This window comes from Anomaloglossus baeobatrachus, chromosome 9 (genome assembly GCF_048569485.1).
Source record: "Anomaloglossus baeobatrachus isolate aAnoBae1 chromosome 9, aAnoBae1.hap1, whole genome shotgun sequence".
Taxonomy (NCBI): domain Eukaryota; kingdom Metazoa; phylum Chordata; class Amphibia; order Anura; family Aromobatidae; genus Anomaloglossus; species Anomaloglossus baeobatrachus.
In genome coordinates, this window is record NC_134361.1 from 158,253,929 (window position 1) to 158,274,438 (window position 20,510).

Consider the following 20,510-nt stretch of genomic DNA (forward strand, 5'->3'; position numbering starts at 1 on the left):
ATTGGAGATTTGGGCCAAGAAATTGGTATCTGAGGAACTGTTTACATTTGTACTCTGATTTCCAGTTGATGAAACTGAACCAAAAATGGGATGAAATTTATCGCAACACAACAGAAAGGATGCATTATACGGCCAGGACATTGCAGGATGAAGTGCAGATCCTCAGGCAACACAGCGATAAACTCAGCGTGAAGTTGGAGCATGAGCAGGTACAAAAACTCCTATGATCCTTTGATATTCCACACGTGCACAATAAAACAGATGTATTCACATCCGAATAATGAGAAAAGAGTTAAGGCCACTTTAAACGCAACGACGTATCTAACGATATGTCGTCGGGGTCACGGAATTCGTGATTCACATCCGGCCTAGTTAGCGATGTCGTTGTGTGTAACACCTACGAGTGAGTGTTAACGATCAGAAATACTCACCTAATTGTTGATCGTTGACACGTCGTTCATTTTCAAAAGATTGTTGGTCTTTCTGGACGCAGGTTGTTCGTCGTTCCTGAGGCAGCACACAACGCTACGTGTGCCACCCCGGGAACGACGAACAACAACGTACCTGCGTCCTGCCGGCAACGAGGTGGGTGTGTCTTTAATGCGGTTGGTCTCCGCCCCTCCGCTTCTATTGGCGAGCTGCTGTGTGACGTCGCTGTGACGGCGCACGAACCTCCCCCTTAAAAAAAAGGTTGTTCACCGCCCACTTCGACGTCGCTAGGAAGGTAAGTACGTGTTACGCATCCTAGCGATATTGTGCACCACGGGCAGCGATTTGCCTGTGACGCACAAACGACGGGGGCGGGTGCTTTCACGAGCGACATCGCTAGCGATGTCACTGCATGTAAAGCAGCCTTTAGGGCCTGATTCATTACTGCGTTTGCACCCGTTTGTTGCGGGGTTTTTTTGTATGTTTTTTATATTCACCTTTTTTTGTCCCCTTTTTAAAGTATATCTTACATGTTTTCGCCTGTTTTTATTTACAGACAGATTTAAGGGTTTCTAGATGTTTTTGACTGATTTATTGATTGCAACGTTTAAAAAAAAAAAAAAGAAGTCATAAAAATTCTGAGACTCATCTTGATCCTACTTAATCATAAAGTAAGCTCGGCTTTCAATCATAGGGGTATGATTTTAGTGACTGCTCAGTGCATAGTGAGTTCCTGTAACCAAGCCCCCGGCACTGACTGACAGCTGGTTCAGGACTAATGCACCACTGAGCTGGCTGTCAGTCAGTGCGGGGCGTGGTTACAGCTGCCGCTCACTATGAACTGAGCAGTGACTGAAGCCACACCATCTGCGCCTTTATGACTGAAAGTCGGAGGCTGCCTGGAGGAAAAAAGGTCATTTCCTCTCAGCAGCTGGGCTCTCAGAATGCTATTAACCTGCAGATGAACCCCATATCTTCAGGTTAATAGTGTTTTTTACATGACAGGTTCCCTTTAAGCCCTTACTCACACAGCAGGCTTTTTCTTATATGTGGAAAGCAAACTTTTTTTTCAGCTTGCTGGACCCATTTTTTTATTCGTATGTCAGATTTTACTATACTTGTATAATCAATCTTTCTTATATGAAAAAAAAATTCAAAGTTTCTCCCAACAACTACACAGATTACATTCATTTTTACTGAGATCGATGTACATGAATGGGCATTTGGATCCACAAATCAGATCAAAATTGAACATGTCCTCATCTTGTTACTGGACATCATCTGAGTTCCCTCTTCTCTGTGGTGCACACATACAAGTAGTGAGACCCCTAGAGGCCATACAGTATATAACAGATTGCTACACTGCCCTCAACAGGGCAGAGAGAAGTGCGAGTGTGCAGGATTACAATGGCGGATTCTGTGTGGATGACGTAGGATGTATCATCCACACAGAGCTAGGAAAGAGGACAGCAATGGAAGGAAGAGAGGAGGTGCCGTATTGAAACCAGCGACGCCCATCGGACCAGACTGCCCTGCAGGAGAATATAATAAAAGCTGTTTTTTACGTTCTACAGATTCTTGAATGCTGTATATAAGGGCTCACTGGTGGTGGCTGTAGCTTATAGGGCACAAATCTGGTGACAAGTTCCCTTTAATTTCATGGGGGGAAAAATGATGCTGATGTTTTGAATGTAAATGTCATTTATTTTTCATTAATTGATTATTTTCTCAGAATAAAAGGGAATATTATGAGACTTCACTGGTTCAAGAGATGAAAAGAAATCAGAAGCTGCAGGAGTATGTGCGGCATCTGGAAGTTATGCTGCACTACAATGAACTCTCTCAGTGTGGGGCACATGGTGTAAGTATTGTCATTCTTTAGATTTAATAAATATATGCTAGTTTGAGTTTAACAAAAAAAAAGCAGAATTCTGGTCCAGCAGCCACATTGGTAGTCCATGGCAGCTAGACCCGGGTAATGCAAACTTCCTACTTTCTGCTGCATCCCTAGTGTCTCTTCTGAGTAGTGGGTCCCAAGATGTCATTAAGTTGATACATAACACACGCATGAAATCTGGTGAGTCTATTAATGAGAAAAAGTGCCAAGGAGGTAGTAGGAAATTCTTAGTGTTCTGGTTCGGTGACCATTGACTACCAACATGGCTGCTGCCCAGAGACCTGTAAATTGCTTAAAGGGAACCAATCACCGGAATTTTCGTATATAACCTAAAGCCAGTGCTATACTAGCACTATCAGGCTAATTCTATACATACCCTTAGTGATCAGTTCGGATGTATAGGTTTTGAAATCCAAGAAAGTAAAGTTTATAAAATCAGCAGCTTCTTAAGTGACAGCAGCTGAGGATCAGATAATAGCGGGGGGAAGTATTCAGCGTTATCCCTGCCCCTGTTAGAATTAGAATAAGTATTATACAATCTATTTAACTTTTCACTAGCAGGACATGTGGTGAGGTCACTCAAGAAGCTGCCGATTTTATAAACTTTACTTTCTTGGATTTCAAAACCTATACATCCAAGCTGACCACTAAAGATATGTAGTGAATCAGCCTGATAGTGCCAGTATAGCACTGGCTTTAGGTTATATAGGAAAATCCTGGAGGTTGGTTCCTTTTAGCTCTAATGCTGATACATATGAGACTAAAGAGAAGATTCTCAAATTAAAGGAGACCCGAGATTAATGATGTCACCTCTCCTATCTCCTATCAGGTCAAAAAAGGGACCGTCCATTCAGATCTTCCTCCACCCATTTTTCCTCCCGTGATGATACAGCAGGACTATAAGGAAGGTTCTGATCATTTTTCTAACAAGAGTCAGCAAGTCTCCAAAAATTATCTGCCAAGTGAAGACCACAAATTACCGAACAAGAAGGTTCGTTGCCAGAAAAATAAGCAAGAACTTAAAAGTGTCACAACAGAGCAGGATGTCGTTCAACTAAAGGAACAGCTGCAAACTCTGAAATGCCAGGTAATTCTAACATCACTCAATTTATCCGCTGTGTGCACCATCCTCCATGTTCTCCTATCACAGACCGGACAACATTTCTGTCATAATTTATTTCACTTTTGTGATATACATTTTGATGAATTTGTTGGCCTTCACTCTGCCATGGCCTCTTTAGATAAGTGTGCCGCCCCTGCAGGGGTCGAACCGCTCGGATCCGGGAGTGGTGATTACTTGTGGCTCGTGGGTCTCCGGACCCGGGGGCTAGGGGCCACTCTCAAATGAAGAAGGGGGGTATTTACAGGGGAGGTATATATAGTTTGTGACGCCACCCGTGGTGTACGGTAATTGGGAGTACCCTCACTGCCGTTGGGAGTACCCGGGGTGATGGAGTGGGGCAGCTAGGGGACGTGACCCTCCACGGGTAGGGGATTACCCCGGGACTCTGGATGGTGGTGTGGGGTGCAGGGGGAGCGCAGGCTCACTGGTTGCAGGGTTTAATTAGGTACTCACTCAGCAATAAATAAGACGCTGACAGCAGGGTAAACCAAGTCTCTGACTGCCGCTGTCTCCTGAGGGGAGATCGTCCAGTTCCCGTCCCCTGCAGCACTGCCTGGTGGTCCGTGACCTGCCTCTTGGCACAGTAGTTTTAAAGTGTCCTTTGTGGCCCGTCAGCTTAGAGCTTTCTGGGCCCCGCTCCCCACTGTGGCTAACTAGAAGAGCTTGCTCTCAGGAGCTCACGCTTGGGATTTCAGTGGGCTGCTTGTTTGTAAAGCCCTATGCCCCTTGTTGCGCTAGTGCCCCCGAACTCTGAGCTTCGTGAGAACAGTCCATAGAGATCCTGTCCTCCACAGGTTAATTGCTGGGTTGCCTGAAGCTTCTCCCCGACCTAGGGTCCGTGTACCCCGTCGTGCCTTTGGTCCCAGACCAGTGATTAGGCCAAGGCTGCTGACCGTTCTCCAAGACGTCTCAGGCACCTAGCCTTAATCCACTGTGACCGGGGGACCGACTCCTCTAGGTCCAGATCACCGTCTGTGACCTAGTCTGCTTCACCTCTGGGAGCTACAACTCCCAGCTTCCTCAGAGCTCCTCACAGCTCGAGGGCTACCAACTGACTTGACACCTCCCACCTCCCTGCCTGACTCCTAGGTGGGCGGCCCTATTCCTGCTTAAGCAGCCCACTGGTGTGCCTGACAGGGTGTGGTGGAAGGTGTATCTAGGATTTGTGAATGCTAGTGGAGACAGTACTGCAGCTTAGGTTCCCATAATCATGGGGGGTTGAGCCCTGCGTGGGGAGAGAAAGATTGCGCAGAACCCTGTGACGACCTGACTAGTCCAGGGCGTCACATAAGCTCCACAATTTGCAAAAAGTAGGCAAAGCTAAAAACATCCAAAGTTGCAATATTTTTGCAGTTGTCTTAGAAACAAGGGCATATGATGGATATAAACCATGAGGCTGCTTTGGGTCCCTGGAAAAAAAGAGGACCAACTCTGGAAGGTTTCATTTTCTTTGTTACTGAATAGCAAGAACTAGTAAAGAAGAAAGTGAAAAGGGTATTGGTGATTTATCATCTTCTGTCCTGGGTGACAACCTGGTATTCTGGTATTATAACTGTGCAAATGTATAGAATGTTATTTTACAAAAGGAAAAATGGCTTATAAGTAGAGAAGATTGATTCTATATGTGGAGGATTGAGCCCATTTTCCTAAAATCCGCAGTGTCACTCAAATTTGAACATTTTGTGATTCGATTTGCAGTTCAGAAAAAAAACATGCTCTGCACAATTTTTTATACTACTGATGCGTCAGAGATCAGAGTCTCACTTGCGAGTGACTCGTGTGACTCGCATGAGTCTCGCATCGCATCACCCGGCACGGCCAGATTCTCTCCGGACACGAGTGTCGCGGGCGGGGAGGACGCCACTGCGCTGCGCTCGCTAACGCTCGGGTCCGGCGCTACTGCGATGGCTGCTCGGTGGCTCGAGCGGTGGGCCGGATCCGGGGACTCGAGCGGCGCTCCTCGCCCGTGAGTGAAAGGGGTGGTTGGTTTGGGGAATTTAGTCCGTGACGCCACCCACGGATCGTGGTGAAGATGGGCACCACCGCTGCTGGTGACGGGGATCCCAGGAGTGATGGTAGGGAGCAGCTGGGATGTTATTTTCTCCCTCCGTGGGTAGGGGTCGGTGGTCCCAGGGCCCGATGATGTGACGGGGAGGCAGGGTCGGTGAGGTGCAGGGTTGCAGGGACAGCGTGGCGCGGTGCCAGATGGCACGGGTGAACTCACTCAGCAAGAAAGGTGCAAAGTCCTCGGTAAACCAAATGGCTGGATGGATGGGTCCAGCAGCTGGCTGCAGTGTCTCTCCCCGGACAGGTGATGGCGGTTGTCTTTCCCTGCACCTTGATGTTCTCCTTCTGACTACTATGGATTCCCAACGGTAGTCCGCTCCCCGGTGTATGGGTACCGGAGGAGCCCGTTTGCCCGCAGACGCTGGCCCTTGGGTCTCTAGCCTTAGGCGATAGCTATATACCCTCACGGTGTGGGCGGTTGCCTTCAATCGGGACTTTTGCTGTTATGAAACCCCTGGGGTTCCAGTCACATTCGGATCTGACTATTGACGGCGGCTCTAAGCCTGGTCGGGGTCCGATGGCCCTGCCTGTGTGTGCTGGCTTCACTTCGCTCCCCGGTCGGTACCGGCGGGCCGTCACCTGACCCCGGTCCTACGGTTTCGCGTTGCTCCACCACTCCTGCAGACGGCCACCACCGTCTGCCAACCTTGCTGTCAGTGCCTGGGCCACAAACCCAGACAACCAAGTGTTCACTCCTCTCTCTTCACTGCTCAACACTCAACTGTCACTTTTCCCGCCTCCGGGCCTGTGAACTCCTTGGTGGGTGGGGTCAACCGCTTGGCTCCGCCCCACCTGGCGTGGACATCAGACACTGGAGGGAGGCAACAAGGGTTTTTGTTTGGCTGGTGTCCCTGTGTAATGGGGGTGGGGTGTTTGTGTGTTATCTGTGACGACCTGGCTAGGCCAGGGCGCCACATTCCCCCTTGGTGAAATGCAGACCGTCCGCGGGCTGCCCGTCCATCACCGGTTTTATTTTTTTTTTTTTTTCAAAACTGTAAAAAATATAAATAACAGGTAAACATTTTCAAACATAAGTATTTTTGTTAGGACACTTCAAATGTTGCACATATAAACAAAACATTTTTAATAATAACGGACGGACGGACAGATGTCTTCCGCTCTCCCACCCAAGCAACCTAGCCCTGATGCTGCCCCTAAGAAGTGGGCAGCACCCCTTGACCCCAGTCCAGGTTCAGGCTGCCCGAGCGGGAATGGGTACGGTTACTCGCACCCGGCTGTCATTTCAGGGGACCCCACGTCCTTGGGGGACCCCTGACCCCCGGAGGATGGCCACCGGTCCTGGTGGTGGCCGGGCCCCAGCCTGCTCTGTTGCGGGCCCTTCCTCCAATCTGCCTCTCCGGAGGCGGCTCCAACGGATTATCACCCCTCAACTTATTTACAAGCCCACAAGTTCGTGTGTGGCCTGCCAGTTCTCGGCCATGTCCATGAGTAGTCTCTCATGCAGGTGGTAAAAGCACACAGGGTCCCTCCGGGGACAACTTGCCGGCAACGGCCGGAATAATCAGGTAGATTATCAGATGAAGGTCACGGTTCATTAAAGTCATTAAATCAAACTACTGAGGGTCCCAACGGGGGACAACTGCTTGCAACGGCGGACCGCTGCCATTACTTAAGGTCATACTCCTCCAGGACCTCTTCTAGCTCCACATCCGGATGGCTTGGTGGAGGAGGGGCCGCATCTGCTCACTGCGGCTCTTTCTCTGCTTTACATCCAGGGCAAACCAGCCCCTCTCTCCGCAGTAGCGGGTATAAGTCACTAGGTCGCCCGGCAATAGATCACGACCTGGATGGCCCGTGGGGAGGTGCGAATTGACATCGCGGCGGGCCACGAATACTTCGGCCTCCAGGCCTGGCTCATAGATGAAGCCAAACCCCCTCCGTTGGTCGAACTGCCGGACTTGACCCTCGTACACCGGGCCCCACACTCGAAAGGTGGCATGGCGGAGTGCATCTTTCTCCCTGATCACCCTCGCCATCACTTAGGCCCTCTGCTGCTCTCTGGCGGCAATCTCCCGGCCCAACGGGTTTGGTTCCCTGTCCCAGTATGGGGTGTTGGCAGACCCCTGCGCCCGGGTCGGGCCCCGCTGGACCGCACCCACACCGGCCACTACCGGTTCTCTTTCATGGGGGTCCTGCGGTGACATGGCCTGGACTGCGGCTTTGCAGTTGCGGCCCGGCGCAGCCTCAGCCGAGGCGGGGGACTCAGGGTTAGCTGACCTCACCGGTTGAGCCTTCGGGCCAGCAGCGGCCGGTTCTTCCACGGCCGGGCGGACTACCGGAGCCGGGATGGCTTCAGGTGCGGCCACTTCCGGGGCCAATGGCTCCTTGTCACGGATGGCTACTTCCCGCGGGGCCTTCCACGGTAGCGAGAGGGACACAGGCCGTTCCCGAACAACTCCCCCAGGCCGGTCCTCCAGGGTGGACGGGTTGGATTCCGCTATCGGTGTTGGGGGTAGCGGACCGAGTGGAGGGGCAACAGCAGCCAACATGGATGGCGGGGGAGGCAGGAGGGTGAGCGGGCGCAGGCCGGGCCCCTCAGCTGCAGCGGCCGGTCCTTCTCGGACATAGGGGCGTGGGTCGCTTGCCCGCTCCTCCAACTCTGTCTCCACCTCGCGTCTCCGCACGGCTGCCGCCACTTCCTCCATCTCAGCCACCCAGCGCTCCATCAGGAACCGGACCTGGGCTTGAAGGCAGCAGCACATCTGTGCGGTCCGGGTTTCCACCCACACCGCTGCTCCCGGCGTGGGCTCGGGGTTTTACGCGGTGCCGGACGGACGGGACATCATGCGTGGCCGTGTTCCAGGAACCAAATGCTGGCAGAATCCTGGTGTCCCCGCTTTTATAGCCTCGGCTACATCAGGCAGACACACTCTCGCGCCCCCTTGATACTCTTCAGCACTTCCGTTTGTTGGGGGCGGGGCTTCGCTTTCGCGCCTTCCCTGCTCGGAGAAGACGCTCGAGCGGGAGATTTTCACGCCAAGATGGCGGCGCTTCAAAATTTTCGGCCGGACACCGCCGGCGGAGATCACAAGGCGCACTTCTACTGGTAAGTAGAGGGGTTCAATCCTGTTCGTGACACCGAGTTGTCGCGGGCGGGGAGGACGCCACTGCGCTGCGCTCGCTAACGCTCGGGTCCGGCGCTGCTGCGATGGCTGCTCGGTGGCTCGAGCGGTAGGCCGGATCCGGGGACTCGAGCGGCGCTCCTCGCCCATGAGTGAAAGGGGTGGTTGGTTTGGGGAATTTAGTCCGTGACGCCACCCACGGGTCGTGGTGAAGATGGGCACCACCGCTGCTGGTGACGGGGATCCCGGGAGCGATGGTAGGGAGCAGCTGGGATGTTATTTTCCCCCTCTGTGGGTAGAAGTCGGTGGTCCCGGGGCCCGATGATGTGACGGGGAGGCAGGGTCGGTGAGGTGCAGGGTTGCATGGACAGCGCGGCGCGGTGCCGGATGGCACGGGTGTACTCACTCAGCAAGAAAGGTGCAAAATCCTCGGTAAACCAAACGGCTGGATGGACGGGTCCCTGTTATGATCCGGAACCATGGAAGACCACCACAAATCATTGGCAAAAGGTGACAAGAGCATTGGCAACTAATCTGGCCGCCATCCCCTTACTAACCATCACAACTAGAAGTAGCCGAGGGGTGAACTAACATCCTGTGCACCGCAAACCCAGCCGGAGAACTAACTATCCTAAAGGTAGGAAAGATAAATGACTCTCTGAATCAGAAAATAGACAAGAATAGCAAGCCCCCCACATTAAAAGACTGCGGTGATATAGGAAAAACACAATACACAGATAGATGACAGGATTAGCAAAAGGTGAGGCCCCTACTGACTAAAATAGGAAAGGACAGGAAAGGGACTGATGGTGGCCAGAGAAAAACCCTGCAAAATACCAACTTCCTGATAGTACAAAAAGGCCCTCAGATCGCACGATCTGAACTCCGTCCTATACCAGGTGCCCTTGTCATACCAATGAACAGAAAACAAGAATCATAACAAATTCAACAAGCCGCAAACACATGAACTCAAAGGAGCTATACTCCAAACAGAACTGCAGGGAGTTCCCCAGCCAAAACCACTGAGGGGGAAAATCCCTGCATGCAAATAAACTGAAAATAACCACAGCAAATGACAAACCCAGATAAGCAAAAGAATCAGACAATAAATAAAGAGCAAGCACTTATCTGGGATAGATGTGGTGTAGAGCAGGATGAAGCAGGCTGGAGATACAAAGAACAACTGACATCCGGCAACAGCCTGCAATCAGACCAGGATTTAAATAAGCAGAGAGTTAGCAAAGGAAACACCCATTGCACAACACACCTGGTCCAAGTCCAAACCATTCCTGGCCACCAGAGGGAGCCTCCCAGCAGCCAAAACATAACAAACATTCACAACAGGTCCCGCAGCCGGCTGCAGTGTCTCTCCCCGGACAGGTGATGGCGGCTGTCTTTCCCTGCACCTTGATGTTCTCCTTCTGACTACTATGGATGCCCAATGGTAGTCCGCTCCCCGGTGTATGGGTACCGGAGGAGCCCGTTTGCCGTTTGCCCGCAGACGCTGGCCCTTGGGTCTCTAGCCTTAGGCGGTAGCTATATACCCTCACGGTGTGGGCGGTTGCCTTCAATCGGGACTTTTGCTGTTATGAAACCCCTGGGGTTCTAGTCACATTCGGATCTGTTGACGGCGGCTCCAAGCCTGGCCGGGGTCCGATGGCCCTGTGCTGGCTTCACTTCGCTCCCCGGTCGGTACCAGCGGGCCATCGCCCGACCCCGATCCTACGGTTCCACTCCTGCAGACGGCTGTCAGTGCCTGGGCCACAAACCCAGACACCCAAGTGTTCACTCCTCTCTCTTCACTGCTCAACACTCAACTGTCACTTTTCCTTCCTCCAGGCCTGTGAACCGCTTGGCTCCGCCCCACCTGGTGTGGACATCAGACACTGGAGGGAGGCAACAAGGGTTTTTGTTTGGCTGGTGTCCCTGTCTAATGGGGGTGGGGTGTTTGTGTGTTATCTGTGACGACTTGGCTAGGCCAGGGCGCCACACGAGCGTTTCAGCGGCATAGAAATACATGCAGCCGACCTGCTCCTGTCAGGAGAGGGTGCGGCCATGGCGGGTGATGCGATGCGAGACTCGTGCGATTTATGCAGGAGTCACTTGCAAGTGTACCTCCGGCCTAAGACTTGTAATGGAATTATTACACCTTTTAGAGTGATGGTCAGCACCTGGGCCATCACAAATCAGCGGTTCCCAGTGGAGCACAGTTTGTATGGCAGTGTTCTTCTCCATCTCCAGAGTCACTGGTTAAGTCTCTTCTGTTAAGCTCTTTGGGCAACAGAGTCCTCTTTCTCTCTTCTCCACCATGTGTATTTTACAAGCTTTCCCGCATTGAGATTTACAAAACCTTATTTGCTGCAAATCACTTTTTGATGAAAAATTTGGCAAATTCGAATTTCAAATGAGCCACTCATTTCTACTTCCAAAACTTTAAAGAGAATGATCATCTGTCTGAAAGGGCAAATATTTATTCCTCATATCTCATTTCATGTCTTTTCACTTACAATATACGTATGTGTCAAACAGAGATTTTTACAAACTTTGCCGACTGTCATGGCGGCGGCTGGATCTGTTCAGACTACTGATTCTGACACTCTGCCCGATAACTTATCTGGTGTTTTGACCAAACTAGGCAGACTCAGTCGTTGACCTGCAGAGTGGTAGTTCATAGGCAGGCTGGCAAGAGTTAATCCCTGCTAGTCTGTTTGTTAGTCTCCTTTTATCACATGTTGTGGGGGAGCCAATTACATCTGCTCCCCTCCTGTATATGCTGGCTAGAGCCTTCATTCTATGCCAGCTGTAGTTTATTTTAGTCTGGATCACAACAACAGACCAGCTATCTGGTGATTGTGGTACTTGTTGCTGAGTGTGGTTGTGAAGGTAACCTTTGTTGCCTTTTGTTGCTACCTTCCTGCTATTGCTTTTCTCCTGAGTCTTTCATTGTCTATTCCTGTGTGTGTGCAATATGTTAGAGTTTTGGTTTTCCCTTCTCAGTCTTTATCTGTGTTCCTTCTCAGTTGTCCCCTTTCCTTCCCTGGTGGGAGGGGGGAATAAAATTAGATCTGGTCAGGAGCATAGCATGGCACAGGACTCAGGCATCTCCACAATTAGGAGTAAACCTGAGGTTAGGGATAGCCTAGAGCCTAGCGTGAGGGACAGCATAGGATCCTCTGTTCCTCGTTATCATATAGGCAAATTATTACTGTTACTTTTTATTATTTAACTTTTCAGATGTTTTCTTAATTTATATTTCTTACAAAAAAAACCAAGACAAAACAAATAATACATTGCTTAAAAAAGTCATATATTTTAATATATCAATATTAAAGGGAACCTGTCAACAGTTTTTTGCCCTATAAGCTGTGGCCACCACCTGTGGATTCTTATATACTGCATTCTAACATGTATATAAGAGCCCAGGCCGCTATGTAGAGCATAAATAAGACTTTATAATACTCACCTAAACCGGTCGCTGCGGTAGATGTGGCTCAATTGGCCGTTTTGTCCTCCGGTGCTGGCGCCGCCTCTTTCGGCCATCTTCGTCCTCCTTCTGAAGCCTGTGTGCATGACGCATCTACGTCATACACACTCGCCGGTCCCGCGCATGAGCTCTACAATACTTTGATCTGCCCTGCTCAGGGCAAATCAAAGTGCACCTGCTCAGGACCTGAATGCTGGCGAGTGTGTATGACGTCGGATGCGTCATGCACCGCGGCTTCAGAAGGACGACAGATGGCGACAAAGATGACCGAAAGAGGCGGCGCCGACACCGGAGGACAAAGACACCCATTTGACCCACATCCACCGCAGTGTCCGGTTTATGTGAGTATTATAAAGTGTTTTTTATGTTCTACACAGCGGTCTGGGCTCTTATATACACGATGTTAGAATGCTGTATATAAATAAGAGCCCACTGGTGGTGGCCGCAGCTTATAGGGCAAAAAACTGGTGACAGGTTCCCTTTAAAGGGAACCTGTTAGCAAGTTTTTGCTATGAAATCTGGGTACAGCATGATGAAGTGGTTAAAATACTTAATTTAGCAAGGTGTCACTTATCAGACTGTGCTGTCGTTTACTTACAATTAATAAATTAAAGTTTTATCACCAAGAGCTTATCATTGCCAGGACTACAGCTGCACGTGAGACCTATTCCAACCATGCCTGCTCGTCTGCTAAGCAGCTCACTTTCAATATACCTTGTATACAGACAGTGTGGTGGGGGCAGGATTAGTTCTCTGAGGCAAAAAAGAAAAAAATCCAGTTTCCAAGGTTTGGATAAAATTTCAGGCTTTATTGATGAGTGATGTTCAGTTAGTCTGACTTTAATCTCTCTAGACGTTTGGCCCACATATCCCATTCCACATGAGCATTTAAGCAAATAGGTCACATTTTAAGTTGTACAAATAAAAAAAACCTTTTAAATAATGTTATGGCCCATTATTATGGATTTGATATGTTGCGGACGGGGGCCGGGCCGCTGCAGGGGCTGCTCGGATCCGGGTTTGTTACTGTGGCTCGAGTAGTAGCTGGACCCGGGCTCGTATGGCCGTCCATCTTCACAACCGTAGGAAGGGGGTATTTACAGGGGACTGATTTATCAGTGATGCCACCCGTGGGTTGCAGTGAGAGTTGGTAGCACCTCTGCTGCCTGGTGATTGGACGCCCGGGGCTGATGGAGCGGGGCAGCAGGATGGAATCCCCTCCACGGGTAGGGGAGGTGTAGTCCCGGGGCCCAAGTGAACGGGAGTTGTGGTTGCAGAGAGGGTCATACAAGGTTGGACCCGGGATAGATAGTGTACTCACAGTTCCAAAGAATTGCACACAAAGTCCAGTGGTAAACCAATTGACAAGGGGCTTGCAACCTTCCTCGTTCTATGGTCCAGGTACAATGACTGTGCACGGCCTCCGGACCGGATTCCCGCTGTCGGCACCAGCAGGCTACAACCCTGCCCCGGTCCACTTTAGGTCTCCAACGACTGGATCTCCGTCGCCTGTGGTCCTGCTTGCCATCTGCCACCTAGTCCGGTAGTCCAAGGTCCCCAACCCCTGATTCCACTGCACTTCACACTCCTCCACTGTCAACTGTCAGAACTGATCTCTGTCTGACCCAGACTTTAACTGTTGTGTTCCCTCCCCTGACACCTCAGGACCCCTAGGTGGTTGCTCCCATCCGCCTGGTCCCACCTTCTGGTGTGTCCCTATTGTCATGGGGGGTGACTAGGCTTTACTGGCTGCTGTTGTGCACATGGGTGTGGGTTTTGTGTTGGTATGCCAAGAAGGATGGAGTCTTGTACCTGAGAGATTGTACAACCACTGTAACTACCTGGTTTTACCAGGGCGTCACAGATATATTTATGGACTATATCCACTTATTAAAAAAGGATAGAGCAGAGTGTGGCTATGAGTACTAAGTCTGGATGCTTATTCCTTTTGGTTCCCATGTAAAATTATACTTCACTTCAGAAAAACGTCTTTTGTACCCTGACAAATAAGTACATTTTGAAAAGCAAGAAAAAAAATAACTTTTTTGCCATTATTTCTTTGTACGTTGGACTTGTATTATTATACCTACTTACCAATATGTAGTAGCTGTAATAAAAATATTAGCAAATACCTGTCATGACATGGACTAGGGGAGAGTCCGGCGTGAGCCAAAACACACAACAGGTGTAACAGCACGACAAAGAAGGAGTACATAAGGGACACTTTAACAATAGTGGGCCGTAGGACTATCGAGAGGGAAGATGGACACCTCCTCCACTTACCTGCCGCTGTACCATGCACTCCTAGGCAGTCCCTATACAGGTTCCTCACCTGTCGCTGAACAAGAACCTGATGCCCTGAGTGACGCTACAATAGCCCTGGCTAGGGAGTGGGCAGGTGAAGGATGCTAGCGCCACCGCTGCACTGAAACAACACACTAGGGAAGGAAGACAGGCAGGGGGCACTACAAGCAATACAACAACAGACTGCTGCAGTCAACACCAAACTGCAGCCACACCAGCAACTTCAGCAGAGGTTTTCAACAGCTTCTTCCACCTCCAAGGCCAGCATTCAAATGGCAAAGAGAATTATTATTATTATTATTATTTATTATTATAGCGCCATTTATTCCATGGCGCTTTACAAGTGAAAGAGGGTATACGTACAACAATCATTAACAGTACAAGACAGACTGGTATAGGAGGAGAGAGGACCCTGCCCGCGAGGGCTCACAGTCTACAGGGAATGGGTGATGGTACAATAGGTGAGGACAGAGCTGGTTGCGCAGTGGTCTACTGGGCTGAGGGCTATTGTAGGTTGTAGGCTTGTTGGAAGAGGTGGGTCTTGAGGTTCCTCTTGAAGCTTTCCACGGTAGGGGAGAGTCTGATGTGCTGAGGTAGAGCGTTCCAGAGTATGGGGGATGCACGGGAGAAATCTTGTACACGATTGTGGGAAGAGGAGATAAGAGAGGAGCAGAGAAGGAGATCTTGTGAGGATCTAAGGTTGCGTGCAGGTAGGTACTGGGAGACTAGGTCACAGATGTAGGGAGGAGACAGGTTGTGCATGGCTTTGTATGTCATGGTTAATGTTTTGAACTGGAGTCGTTGGGCGATGGGAAGCCAGTGAAGGGATTGGCAGAGTGGCGAGGCTGGGGAGTAGCGAGGGGAGAGGTGGATTAAGCGGGCTGCAGAGTTTAGGATAGATTGGAGGGGTGCAAGAGTGTTGGAAGGGAGGCCAGAGAGCAGGAGGTTGCAGTAGTCGAGGCGGGAGATGATGAGGGCATGCACTAATGTTTTTGCAGATTCTTGGTTAAGAAAAGCACGAATCCGGGAGATATTTTTGAGTTGTAATCGGCATGAGGTGAAGAGGGCTTGGATGTGTGGCTTGAAGGATAGAGCAGAGTCGAGGGTCACTCCAAGGCAACGAGCTTGTGAGACTGGGGTGAGTGAGCAACCATCAAGTTTGATGGAAAGGCTTGTTGGAGGAGATGAGTGAGGAGGAGGAAAGACAATGAACTCTGTTTTGTCCATGTTAAGTTTTAGGAATCGTGCAGAGAAGAAGGATGAAATAGCAGACAAACATTGTGGTATTTTGGTTAGTAGAGAGGTAATGTCAGGTCCAGAGAGGTAGATCTGTGTGTCATCGGCATAGAGATGATACTGGAAGCCGTGGGACTCTATGAGCTGTCCCAAGCCGAAGGTGTAGATGGAGAACAGCAGGGGTCCAAAGAGAATAACCAACACCCTCTGCTGGTAGCAGAGGGTATATAAAGGAACTGAAAGTGGTCCAAACCGGAATCACCTGAGCTGGTAATTAGCCTACCTGCTAGCAAGGAATGCTGACACTAACCCCACAACTGCCTCCAATTAGAAATATAGTATAGTTCTTCTGATTCACTACGACACTTACCTCATGTTCAGGGCATTGCAGAACTTAAGGTATCTATGGTTACGACAACACATGTAGGGAAAGTTAGTCAGATGCTCGTGGTTGTATCCATGGATACCTAAGCTCCTTCAATACCCTGAACATGAGGTAAGTTCCATAGCTAATCAGGAGAACTATATGTAACGCCCCAAGGGGCAGGCAGTTAAGCTACTCGTCCTCGGGCTGTTTTGGGTCGGGTCAGGAGTTGCCCCGAGGCGTACAGTAAATGGTGGGGGAAGCGGGGTATTGGGTAGAGTTTGTCGTGACGCCACCTGTGGTACGCGGCCAGTAATAGCCGCCGCTGCAGAATTCCTCTCCGGGCATATATTGAGGCAGCCGGGATGGTGTCGCTCACCACAGGTGAAGCGGGCCCGCAGGTGGATAATGAGGGTTGTAATGGCCGTTGGTACCTAAGCGCTGGGTGGTAGCACTGGTAAGGATGAGCCAACACAGTCTCTGTAGGTTCAGGGTGTAGTTTATTCACAACTTCAGCTGCCAGTCCGGTCATGCTGGTCACTGCCGTGACAGACTCAGGTCAATCCCAGATCTGGTAAGGGGTCACCACCGGTGTTTGGAGAGAAGGATTGCGAGTCCTATTTCTAGGGTGTCCCCCTCCGCAGTTAGGTACCCCGGCTGAGATCCCGCTCCAAGCCTCAGGGCCCAGTAAAAGTCCACGTTTTCCAAAGATGTCTTGCCAAAACTATGGTCCTGATGGGTCTGCCCTTGATGTGTGTGTGTTGCGCCTATTTCTACCCCAGGTGGAACCCGCACCCTAGGTGGCTGGCTTCAGTGACTGGGAAGTCCTATGACCGCCATGACCAGCCCCCTGCCTACCCCGAGCCAACCCACCCTATGTGAAGGCTCCTAAGCTGTATATAGTGTGTGAATGTGGAATACCGGTGATTAATCCCCTCCTTACCTGAGATAGATACCACACCTTAATGAAGGCGCATTACCCTGTGGCAACCAGAGCCTCTGGGGTGCCACATATACTACATTTCTAATTGGGGGTATTTGCTAATATTAATATTATTACATCTACTACATATTGGGATAGGATCTTGGAGATGGGAATACCCCTTTAACATAGGCAATAGGGATATAGCGTGTTTGCAATGTTATTTACCGTGTAGTCAAATTATTCCTTCATTATTACTAGTTTTCTGAGAATAATTGTAGATCAGATCTACAGACATCTCCTTTTCACCACTGATTGTCAGGGGTGGTAGAAGAAAATCAGTATAAATTAGATCCTTATTTTAAGTCACTAATGATTGTGCTTGTGGTAGAGAAATCTACTTTTATTGAAATCATGATTTTCTAATATGTTTATGTCAATTATTAGTCTATTTTTCCCTCCATAGATAAGTGGTCAGTTTGAACACAATTCACACCGCTTTATTGCCGCTGATTTCCTGACTAATTTCTGCTGCATATAACACGTGTGATGAAGATACTGGCATGGAGGCATTGCATGTTTATTTTTTCAACAAAATAATATTTGTCTACATGAACTGTAGATTATTTCTTTCTGCAATTATAAACCAGCGGAGTCCAAAACAAATATTTGCTTTAAATTGTCTTGACCATTGAGGAAGGATTCTCCAGTCGTGCTGTATGTGTGTTACCCACCAATACCATCTGTAAATAATACACGAACTGCATGTGACTTGGTTTAAAATTGGCCACAGCAGCCTTTATTACCTATTATTTACATACTAACACAAGGGGGCGCCGTCCAACGGGCGACCCCAACAAATAACAATAGGTAACACAGTAACCAATACAGTAAATATACAACCCTGGGAAGGCCCAGTCCAGGAACCACTTCTCACTCCAGTATCCCTGGCCGCAACACACCGACCCAGAGATGAGGTATTAATCACCTACGGATTAACCCCCCAACTTTGCAGAACCCCGTGCCTGCAACATCCCGGAACCTGGAGCCACCATACCAAGATGGTGTCTCTCTGTCCAGTTACCATTGCCTTCAACCGCCTCTGGACCAGACCTACCCCCCGCTGCTGTGACAAAGAAACAACCCAGACAAAATTCCCCTCGGTATTAAACACAAGGGAGGGTGGGCGGGGATCGTTCCATATCCGGAAGTCAAGAGAGAGGGGGGTAAGTCAAGGTCCTTTACTTACACCCCTCAACTGTCCCACCTCTTCCTCCAGGGAACTCCTCCTACCCACCAATCCCTCTATTCTGCCTTATAAACAAACCATTCCTGTTTCCATTAACCCCATCACTCCTTCCCTTCCCTCTAGTCATGTCGCCCCTCCACCCTATGGGTTCCATGGCTTTCTTGACCATTGAGGAAGGATTCTCCAGTCGTGCTGTATGTGTGTTACCCACCAATACCATCTGTAAATAATACACGAACTGCATGTGACTTGGTTTAAAATTGGCCACAGCAGCCTTTATTACCTATTATTTACATACTAACACAAGGGGGCGCCGTCCAACGGGCGACCCCAACAAATAACAATAGGTAACACAGTAACCAATACAGTAAATATACAACCCTGGGTAGGCCCAGTCCAGGAACCACTTCTCACTCCAGTATCCCTGGCCGCAACACACCGACCCAGAGATGAGGTATTAATCACCTACGGATTAACCCCCCAACTTTGCAGAACCCCGTGCCTGCAACATCCCGGAACCTGGAGCCACCATACCAAGATGGTGTCTCTCTGTCCAGTTACCATTGCCTTCAACCGCCTCTGGACCAGACCTACCCCCCGCCACAGGACAGGGCACGTGACTCCTTACGTGGCCTGGACCCGCCACACACCAAAAGCTTGTACCACACCTCCACGCAATCACAGCGTCCACAAAACAGCACCAATAACGTTAAGATACACCCCCATCGCATCTCCAAAACCACCAGTTCAGCGTCACCAACTTTGGCGCCGCCCCCAATAAGGCTCGATTGATACTGCCTACCGCACGAGCCCCACGCCATTCCAACCTGGTCACACTATCAAAACTACCCCACGCTTAAGCCCGGGTATGTCTTCCACAATGCAACAAACCAACAACAATTTTTTTTTTTTTTTTTTTTTTTTAAACATTCATAAATAACTTCTCGAGGTACCAAATCGCTGCCTCCCACTTACTGGACCAGTACCATCGACCCGTTCAGACCCAACTGGCAAAATTCGGGCGAGCCTCAGACCCCCGAGGCCCCGAGAACCAACGAATGCCCAAATATCCAAATGAGGCACACCCTCACCACACAACCCAGAGGTTATAAACCCACAGATAACACCAACCTGTTACACCAACCCATTCCACTCCCAAAAGACTCAAACGCCCCCATTGGCCTTAACCCGATAACAACTGAGGCCAAACGTAACGCCGACAAATGAGAGGACTCCCACCTCCCAATACTTTTCACAACCCCTTTTCTGAGACCACCGAGGGGCCTCCGTGGCAGCCCAATCCAGAAGGAATACGACCCGTAGTATTCCGGGCGCCCACCCCCGCCACTTGCAATCAAGTCTGCAGCACTGCCACAAAATGGTACCTTAACTAACGTGACACAACAATAACCCTGGGCGTCCTCATAACATAATTCCGCACCCGGGACCGCATACAACAACACCAACCTTCACCATCCGCCGAACCTGATTCAGTGAGCGACGAAGCCGGCGCTCAACCTACTGCACCACCGCGGACACATCCTCCAACATTCAACCTCCGCTCTTAACCGTAGATGGGCTGACCAACCCCACAATCTCAAAGCCCCCCAAAAGGCTAACACGAACCGTTGTGGACAAGAGGAAACAAAACCCGCTCGTGCTCAGATGAACATAGCAACCACAAAACACTCACCAAACGCTGCCACAAAACAACGGAGACGGACCCTTGTGTCCCGCTCCCTCACACCCGTACGACAAAACCCCTTCAAGGCCTGCCGCGCACTAAGATCCTGCGAAAACATCTCTCCACATCTAATCCTCAACAAGACAGCCACAGCCGCCACCCTCTGCTCCACTGCCGACGCCGGCCTAGCAACCTGAAAACCGTTACTCACCACTGCCAACGCCGCCACCAAATACTCCACCAGGCTTTCCTCACACATGGCCCCAAACCACGTTATCCGCGCCACCCACACTTCTGGATATCAGCACCAAATAACCTCAGTCACTGAGCTCCGAGCCGCTCCCCAACACAGCCACACCAGACTCCACAAGCCCTCCGGACACACCGTGCCCACCTCGTCTGCTACCCGGCCTCAACTCTCGAAACCTGCAGAACTGGAAGGAAACAAAGCAGCTGCTATACCCTTGGCGAACCCCCAGTACTGGTTGCGCCACGCATACATTTTTTTTTTTATTTTTTTTTAAAAAAACGCATACAATTGAGAAACCAACTGCCACAAGTACGCCACCCTTGGCCCCAGGATTAGCAAACCAACTATTAATCTAATTCTCCACCAACTGATAGTCAGAATGACAGCACACCTTCCTCTCGGAAAAAACTGCCAACCT

The 20,510-nt window shown here is 50.0% G+C and overlaps 1 protein-coding gene across 1 annotated transcript in view; it reads left to right on the forward strand.

The window, feature by feature from the left end:
- The window catches only part of LOC142251332 (uncharacterized), a 61,613-nt gene that overhangs the window by 22,327 nt on the left and 18,776 nt on the right, over positions 1-20,510 (forward strand). Inside the window, exons 4-6 of the mRNA XM_075324025.1 lie at positions 66-209; positions 2,162-2,290; positions 3,156-3,413. Coding sequence (XP_075180140.1) covers positions 66-209; positions 2,162-2,290; positions 3,156-3,413 — 531 coding nt within the window. The remainder of the gene's footprint in view (positions 1-65; positions 210-2,161; positions 2,291-3,155; positions 3,414-20,510) is intronic.